We start from the raw sequence: 9,565 nt of genomic DNA, 5'->3' as shown, positions 1-9,565 counted from the left end.
GTATTATTTATGTTTTATCATCTAATAACAATAAAAATACTGAATCACAGAAAAGTTTTAAATAAGAGGAGGAGTTAAATGTTATATCCAAAAGCTGAAAAATAAAGTCTTTGTGAGACAGAGGAAGTACACTTTCTTTGTTTCAACATATATAAGTGTACTTTTAAAAGTGAAAGAGAAAAATAAGAGGAAGAAAAGATCACCTAAGTGACCCATATTAATTATTAAATGAGAGGTGTAGAGATTAAGTAGGAGGATAGTTGAGGGTAAGATAGAGAGAAATTTGAATTGGATATGGTTAGTGTAACAAGTATTAGTATGACAGGAATATACTTATTTTAGAACAAAATTTGTATATAGAATTACACTTATTTATTTTAAGACGGAGATATATATACATACTGTATCTTTGCAATACAGTTCGTGTGTCATGTGATAGAGTCCGAGGATTCAATAAATTTTCTGTTATATAAAAAACTTCAGAGTCTTCTGAGAATTCATGTTTTCTAAACCGTATGTCCGCCGCAAATGGTAGATGGATGGGCCTTAACGTAAGGTGCAGTCCTCCTGCCATACCAATTACAACCTATTTTTAATATACGACGTATTTGGTTTATTTACAAACGTTGGATCCTTTCATCTTATTTAAAACTTTTGTGCGAATATAAAAGTTTAAATCATAGTTATAAGAATATTTGACGATGAATCAAATCAAAATAATTTTTTTAATAAGCCGAAAGGCTAAACATATCTTAAAAATTCAATAACTTTATAGGGTGTGTTTAGTTCATGTCAAAATTAAAAGTTTGGTTGAAATTAAAATGATGTGACGGAAAAGTTGAAAGTTTATGTGTAGAAAAGTTTTGATGTGATAAAAAAGTTAAAAGTTTAAAGAAAAAGTTCGGAAATAAACTCGGCCATAAATTAAAAATCCGAGAGATGCCTCACGTAGTACTGCTGCGCTAGTACTTCTGTCTCTGCCTCTCACAGTATCGATCCTTGGAAGTGCCATGTTGTGCAAGCTGCACCATGTCATGTCCAGCTCGTTCGTAAGAGCTCCTTCCCAACCCCCCTCGCCTCGTTTTTTATACGCACGTTTTCCAAACTGCTAAACGGTTCATTTTTCAAAAACTGTTTCTCTACAAAAGTTGCTTAAAAAATCATATTGATTTATTTTTGAAAAAAATAGCTAATACTTAATTAATCACACGCTAATGGACCGCTCCGTTTTTCGTGCGCACTCTTCCTGGATAGGAACCTCCAGCAGCGAACAGAGCCTAGCTAATTATTGTTGGGAAAGTGATAGATCATACTTTGAGGAGATATCCCCTCGTTTCGTGCATAACAACTAAATAGTCATAATTTTTTTTAAAAAAAATTGGCAACATATATTAATATGAAATATATCAATCCAAAAACATGCAAGTTTAAATTCAACTTCTACAAGTTGTAACAAAAATAACAAATATAGCTGCGAACGTATGATAACTATTTTCAGTTTAATTTGTTCTTTTTGTTGCAACTTGTAAAAGTTAAATTTGGTCTTGCATGTTTGTAAAGTGATATATTTCATATTAATCTATGTTGTTAATTTTTTTAAAATTTTTTAATAATTATTTAGATGACATGTAAACAACAAGGATGTTCTCTCGAGGGACGAAAATCCACACCCATTATTGTTAGCTATTGTATGCCCCACTATAAGATGCGCCATCACACCAATCACTGCTTCTTGTCATCCCACTCATACAACACACCGCTTCTCATTGCATTGTCCCATCGTCGCTTTAATTTTGATCGCTAGCTCCTCTATACTAATTCTTCATCCATTAAAAAAAACTTAAAGAATGGGAAATTAATATCTCATCCCTAGTTAGGTTAATTAGCTTTTTTTTAAAAAAAATGAAGGGAATACTCCATTGTCAGATTCACCGACCATGACATTGAGACGTCTTACAGATACCGAAATACTTAAATTTCTTTTAAAGATATAGATGTCATATTAATTAATTATATAACCACTCTTTAAACTTGTTGCAATATGGCGTTGCTACATTGTTTATTGTAAATATGCCCAGCATGAAACGAACTCATAGACAATCTACCTTCTGCATTTATTGCAGCGATCAATATCATTCCAACAAATTTATTTATTTATTTATTTAATTAAATGTGGTTATACATGGTACTCCTACCACGGTTGAGTCTCCGTACATAGTCAGGTCTGGAATATTGTTTTCCTAGAGAATGCATGCAAGGCCTTTGGCTATTGGTTTCATATATCCACAAATTAAATAAATTAACTCAAGTTTAAAAAGAAAGGATATACTCCTATATAGGACCAATGGGGATTGCCTGACCCACAGGTCAGCCTCTACTACTACATTAGCAGTACTGCAGAGGATCTCTGCGTTTATATAAGACTAGGTGTATATATATGTTTTAATTTCGCTCCCTATAAATTAAAGACCATTATATTTACACCCATCACATACGATCCTTTCTTGATAAATCAGCTTCATGCCTTTGCAAGCATGACAATTACGTTAACCTCCAAACCAGGCACCATACATATAAACTTCAACAAATTAAGGTTCATGTAGATCGATCGATCATATCGTCAATGACTTGTGTGGCTTTAGATATAACGTGTTAATACTGAAACAAGAAAGTAACAGATGGGCATGCAGTGGATCGAAAGTCAAAGCACATTTCAATTAGTAATTTACTTCTCCATCCTGATGGAACTGATAACTGTCCATGATCCATACACGTATACTCTCCTAGCTAGCAGAACCACTGTACTCCTTGCAAAAGTTAGTTGGTAGCTAGCTATAGCATCAATTCATGTAGTACAATTAACACAGATGAATGCTGCATATATAATTGTGCTAGCTTGTAGGAGTATTAATTATGCTAGAGTTGACTTTGTATAGTAAAAGTACACAAATTATAGTTGAGCATAGAAGACTAGTTGACTGACCACACAATCTACTCCTTCCGTCCCAGAATATACTTCCTCCATCCCATTTTAAGTGTAACCATGAGTTTCCGCGTCCAACTTTGATCGTCTGTTTTATTTGAATTTTTTTTATAATTAGTATTTTTTTTATGAGATGATAAAACATGAATAGTACTTTACTCGTGACTTATGTTTTTAAATTTTTTTAACTTTTTTCAAATAAGATGGACGATCAAAGTTGGGCGCGGAAAACCATAGCTGCACTTAAAATGGGACGGAGGGAGTAAGAAGTTTTAGAGTTGGACACGATTATTAAGAAAGTAGGTAGAATGAGTGTTGGAGTGTTACGATTGGATGAGTAGTGGAGGTAGGTGGGAAAAATGAATGATAGAGGGTTGTGATTGGTTGGAAAGAGAATGTTGATGGAGAAGTTGTTACATGGGATAAATCCTAATGGCTAAAAGTTGTTATATTTTAGGACGGAGAGAATATAACACTAGATAATAAAGGTGGATCTAGTATTATCCGCAGGTGAATCCATTGTCTATCCATAAACACATTCATTATATATTCATCATCTTTACAATAGCGAAAAAGATTGAGAATGACGATTTATGTATACAATAATTTTATCATCTTTAAGAAAAAGGTATACCACAAGATTCCATATTTTCTAATGTTAAACTTGGTATCTCCATGTAATAATAAGTATCTCGAGGTACCGAGTTATTTTTGGTGCTACAAGTACTTAAAAAAGGAACTCTCTGAATTTTCTCATATGTATATATATTGCAAATAGAAGCTTATATACGACCTATTTATGCAAGAACTATATATGCATGCACAATAATTTGCCACTGACAAGCGCTAGATTCTACGATTTGTCATCGATAAAAATATACAACTTCTAGGTACAATAATATGTACTATCATACAAGTGTTATTTTACCATTTTTACCATTACTATAGTTAACCTCCGTTATCAATCTTTCATTTTTTTTTACGATGCCGAAAAACCACGCCTTGGGAGGTTTGCAATATCTACTACTATTTCAATGCCATTTTCAAATAATTCAATTAATTAAGAGCAAATTTTATAAATCCCTATGTCGTTTTATGGTCAAATTTTCAAAAAATCACATATATTATGATTTGTGGCATATAAGCACATGTTTTATGGTCTAAATGTTTCAAAAAATCCCACCCGGTTCAAATTTTATTTGATTTCAGTATATCTGAGATAATATTTTTCAAAGTAGTGAAAAGTTAAACTGACAACCTTAATCAACAAATCAACAACTAAAAGTTTCATGTACATTCTATGTTTTTTAAAAAAATTAAGTAAATATTTGCCAAGTATGTATAGGGATGGGGTTTTAAATTTGTTAAACTTTTTCTTTAAAATTTGTTAAACTTAGGAACCACAATAGATTCTCTTATGTTTCACTGGTCATAATACCTGGGGTTTTACGCAACTTCGGTCATAGATCATGGGGTTTACTGAAATTGGCTCATTAATCAATCTACTGCTATTTCAGTGTCAGTGAAAATAAAAAAAAAGCTAAATCGATCTCGGCTTGCTTTAGTGCATGTTATTTTTTATGGAGTACAGTAGGGGTCTTCCCATACAGGTTAATCAACAAAGTTAAACTAATTAGAATAATTAATGTAAAAAAACAACAATGGCAAAAACGAAAAGAAATGTTTGTTCGATGGCAAATTAATTATATAACTCGCACACTTGTAAATGCCAAATCGCATCATCGAGTTCTCTTGTGAACAGCAAATCATATAAATTCTGAAAATGTTTACACTGACACAGTACGTAGTATGAAAGCTGAGAAGGGAGAAGATGTGTGGTCCAAGAAGAGCAAACTAAAGCATCGCACAAAAAGTACGTACGTATATTCGTGTTTGGTTTCGTGCAGGAAGTGCAATTCATTTTGCTTTTGATCTCTCACTAGCTAGGAGAGCTAGCTGATATCGGTCGAATTCATATCCCAAACTAAATTAGTTTTGATCACGTAGTCGATTACGTTTGTCAACTAATCTACCTACCACACCCTTCGAAGAATATTAATTGCGTCTTAATTAGTTGCTAGCTCCTGACACGCAAAACTAAGCAGCGTTTACCGCATGATTAATTAAGTTTTAGCTTTTCTAAAAAATATATTAATATAATTTTTTTAGCGATTTTCGTATAGAAACTTTTAAAAAAACGCATCGTTGAGCAGTTTGAAAAATATGCACATGAAAAACGAGATGGGGGAGTTGGAACAACTCCAAACGAACGCAGCAAGTCAGCTGCTGGGGTTGGCTAATTAGCGAGATAATTGCACATGGCACAATTAGTCCGTGTCCTATTCTAGACCGGTCGATCTCGGAACCTGTCCGTGGCGTCACAATTGATTAAAAATAATACTACATGTTTTCAATTATTGATTAGATGCGAATCATATATATGTCGTTTTCTTTGTGGCTAGCTAATTCATTCATTCACTCATTGATTATATGCATATATGTACAAGGAATATATATAATGGACCCCCCCCCCCCCCCACCTTTGATTAATTTGGGATTTTGTGGCCAGTGTACGTCTTGTTTTTAAATATGTGATCTGTATATATCAGTTAATTAACGAGGAAAAAGTACACATGAGATTGGAAAATAGCTACTGGATCCCACGAATTTACACACACGCCGTGATAATCCAACTTATGAACGTAGTAGGCATGAGTTCACGTACGTAGTACTACTAATCTTTGAATTGATCTTCGGAAATGCCCGGCAAGAACCGCAGCTCTGAATTAATTAATAAGTTGCACATGCATGTCTTAATTATTCAGCAATTTGAGAGTCACGTAAAAAGTAATTGTATTGTAAGCTATAAAGGACGTGCTTGTTTGAATTTTATAAGTTAATTTTAGAATTAATTATTTCACTCAATCTTGCATTTTTTTTTACCAATAAGATCGAAGATGTGTATAGCTAGTCTTAACATATTCTTTTTTGTTGCTTTGGTCACATGCTTTCGACTTGTAAGGACTATAGATGTGAAAACGTCTTGTAATCATAGTATGTATTTACCCTATACATTTTCCCTAAGATATGGTGAGCTAGTTAAGTACTCTGTTTCATATCATAAGTCACTTTGACTTTTATCCTAGTCAAACTTTTTTAGGTTAGACTAAGTTAAAAAAAAATAGTAACATCTCTACAACATCAAATCAGTTTTAATAAATGTAGTATTGAATATATTTTGATAATATGTCTGTTTTGTGTTGAAAATGTTGCTATATTTTTCTACAAACTTGATCAAACTTAACATAAACTTTAGTAGAATCAAAGTGAAAGTGACTTATAATATAAAACGGAGGGAGTAAATGGCAAGTTGGGACACCTCACGGTACCCACCAGGCTAGTTTCGAATCCCTTCCCAAATGGTTAATTATCCTTATATTATGAACAAACCATATATGGGCCTTTTGTGCATGATGGACCTTACAATGCCAGCCCACGTGTTGGCAGAAATGTAAAAACGGTCTGGTTCAGACTAGTCTGGTTCACCGGTTTTTAGCGAAAAAAGACATCCGGTTCACCCAGTTCTCACCGGATTAATTTCAATTTTCATCATTTCTATAATATTTAATGTGTATTCATCCATAATTAATTTCGTAGCAAAGAGCAGGGTATAACCTAGTCGTTATTAGTATATGTTGAACCATTGACACTAGAAAAGTCATCGGGTTTGAAAAACACGCATCTCCGCCGTACATATATATATGTGGGTTCCTATTAGTAAAATGAATAGCATCAGCCAGAAGATTAATTTGGATACAAATCTACAAACACCATGAAGCAGGTGAAGATCGAGGATCATGCTAGCAAGAATACGATTGAATCTAGCAACTCTCGTCATCTTTTGATGGCAAGAATAACCAACACCGGTGCCTTTTCCCGTGTGCGCCCTCGGCTACTAGGGAAAAAACGAAGAGACGAGAGTCTCATTCACCGGCATGCTCCATTGAAGTGAGATATAGAGGGGGTAATTAATAGCGATTACTGACAAGGTAGAGTTGTAAGGAGCAATGAGACACCTAGGATCACGATCTGACGGCTAAAAATTGTGTGACTGATCGGTATATAGTTCAGTAAAAAATCAGTCACCGGATGTTTACCTAGCTAGCTAGCACAATGCCGATATATACACATTAATGAACACAAAAAAATATAATATTCTGGGAAAGTAATAAATAAATTTTTATCATATTGTATTTCTTGTGTAAGGTATAGTATCAGTTCATCTTTTAAAAAAATTACAACCAAATAATAATTTATTTTGATCCATATATCCATAGGTATAAATAGCTCACAAAATGAATCAACAGATTCGCATCTAAAACCCCAAAAAAAAAAATCAAAAACGTATATGTGTTCTAAATATGTGTATTTATTTGTAATCTTCTCTTTACTTAGTTCATCATCTCGGTGGTCGTCTTCTTGATGAGCTCCCACGCGCTCCGCACGTGATGCTCCTCCTGCAGCGACGAGCCCACCGCGAAGCGCAGCACGAACCTGCCGCCGACCACCGTGTGCGCCACGTACGCCTTGCCGGTCTTGTTCAGCCGCTCCATCAGCTCGCGGTTCGCCTCGTCGGCGTCCTCCTCCGTCGCGGCGGCGGCGCCGGCGCCGGCCCTGATCCTGAAGCAGACGAGCGCGAAGTTCCTCGGCACCACGACCTCGAACCTGTCGTCGCCGCGGACGAGGTCCTCGAACACCTTGGCCATGGCGACGTCGCTCCGGATGTGCTCCTGCAGCTTGGCGACGCCGTAGGTGCGCATGACCATCCAGAGCTTGAGCCCCCGGAAGCGGCGGCCGACGCCGACCTGCATGTCCTTGAGGTCGGTGACCTCGCCGGAGTCGCTGGCGTGGTTCTTGAGGTACTCCGGGTTGGTCTCGAGGGAGCCGGTGAGGCGGTGGGTGTCGCGCACGTAGAGGCAGGTGCAGTCGAGGCAGGTCATCAGCCATTTGTGGGGGCTCATGCTGATGGAGTCCACGCGCTCCACGCCGTCGAGGTGGTGCCTGAACTCCGGGCAGATGCACGCGCTGCCGGCGTACGCCGCGTCGACGTGCACCCACGCGGCGAACCTCGCCGCGACGTCGGCCACGGCGCCCACCGGGTCGACGGCGTTGGACGACGTGGTGCCGACCGTGGCGCACACGTAGGTGGGCACCAGCCCGGCGTCGGCGTCGGCCTGCATCACCTCCAGCAGCCTCGCCGGGTCGAGGCCGTAGTCGGTCTCGGCCCCGGTGGGGATCGACCGGATGTTCGCCGGATCAAACCCGGCGAGGCGGCACGCCTTGAAGAACGTGGAGTGCGTCTGGTCGGCGGCGTACACGGCGAGCCGGTGGAGTCCCGCCACGCCGTCGCTGCCGCTCCGCCGCAGCGCGGCGTCGCGCGCGGCGACGAGCGTGACGAGCATCGCCTCGCTGGTCGTCCCCAGAATAACCCCACCGCCGGTGCCACGCCCCTCGCCGGTGCGGTTCATGAAGCTCGTCGGCAGGTTGAGCATCTGCGCGAGCCAGTCCAGCGCGAGCACCTCCATCTCGGTGGCCGCCGGCGACGCCTGCCACGTGAACCCGACCGTGTTCATCGCCGACGCGATGAGGTCGCCGGCAATGGCGGCCGCACTATTCGTGGAGGGGAAAAACGCGAAGAAGTTGGGGCTCGCCCAGTGCGTCATCCCGGGGACGACGGAGCTCCGGAGCTCCTTCATGGTGACGTCGAACGGCGCCGAGTACGTCGGCGGCGAGGCCCTGAGCTCGTCCTGCAGGTACCCCGGCTTGACATTGGGCAGCACCGGCATGGACTCCACGGACTTGTAGTAGTCCGAGATGAAGTCCACCGCCTTGTGGAGGTAGGACCGGACATCGTCGGCGTTGAGCGGCTGGAAGGTTTCACCCTCGCCGGCGGGGAAGGCGGAGAAGGCCGTGGGGTTGGTGTCCAAGCTGCCCATATCAACAACTAGTTCGAGATGAAACTAACTGTCTCAGCTAGCTAGCTAGGGTTTTGGAAGCTCTAGCTCGATAGCTAGGTCGCAAGAAGAAGAAGTGAGTGAGTGAGTGAGTGAGTTAGCTAGGTTGGTGTGTTGGTTTGGTGAGGAGATGGAGGAGATGGAGGTGGGTATATATAGGGAGGGGGTGAAGTGGCGTGGGGAGGAGGGCGTTGGAGGAGTCGTGAGGGGAGAAGATGGAGGAGGAAGACGAGGTAAGGTGTTGAGGTGAGGTAGGTAGGTAGAGGGAAGATGCAAGCGGGGTGGCTGCCTGTGACCGTGTGACCCCGTTTTTTTCTCTAAGTAATTGAATTGGATTATCTCACTAGTAGAGTCTCTACCCATGGGCATGCAACCATGAGGTTTTAGAAGTAAATTAAAAAGAAGGGGGGAAAATATGAAAGAGTGATGGGATAGATTTTCAACGACTCCCGCTAATAAAAGGATCAACTGAAATAACGTTTCCAATATCACATAGTTTTCATCTGGCACGAAATTATATAGTTACAGAGGTACTACGTCATTCAAACTGAAACAAAAGATTCTTAGT

The 9,565-nt window shown here is 39.8% G+C and overlaps 1 protein-coding gene across 1 annotated transcript; it reads right to left on the bottom strand.

Annotated features, from left to right (window-relative positions):
- Positions 1–7,267: 7,267 nt before the first annotated feature.
- LOC127782501 (tryptophan decarboxylase 1) lies at positions 7,268–9,104 on the bottom strand. Its single transcript, XM_052309707.1, has one exon. The coding sequence runs from the start codon at positions 8,977–8,979 to the stop codon at positions 7,435–7,437; it is 1,545 nt and encodes a 514-aa protein (XP_052165667.1). The 5' UTR covers positions 8,980–9,104; the 3' UTR covers positions 7,268–7,434.
- Between the last annotated feature and the right edge of the window lie 461 nt (positions 9,105–9,565).

The sequence above is a fragment of the Oryza glaberrima genome, chromosome 8 (assembly GCF_000147395.1).
Source record: "Oryza glaberrima chromosome 8, OglaRS2, whole genome shotgun sequence".
Taxonomy (NCBI): domain Eukaryota; kingdom Viridiplantae; phylum Streptophyta; class Magnoliopsida; order Poales; family Poaceae; genus Oryza; species Oryza glaberrima.
This window is presented reverse-complemented; position numbering and strand designations above follow the sequence as displayed.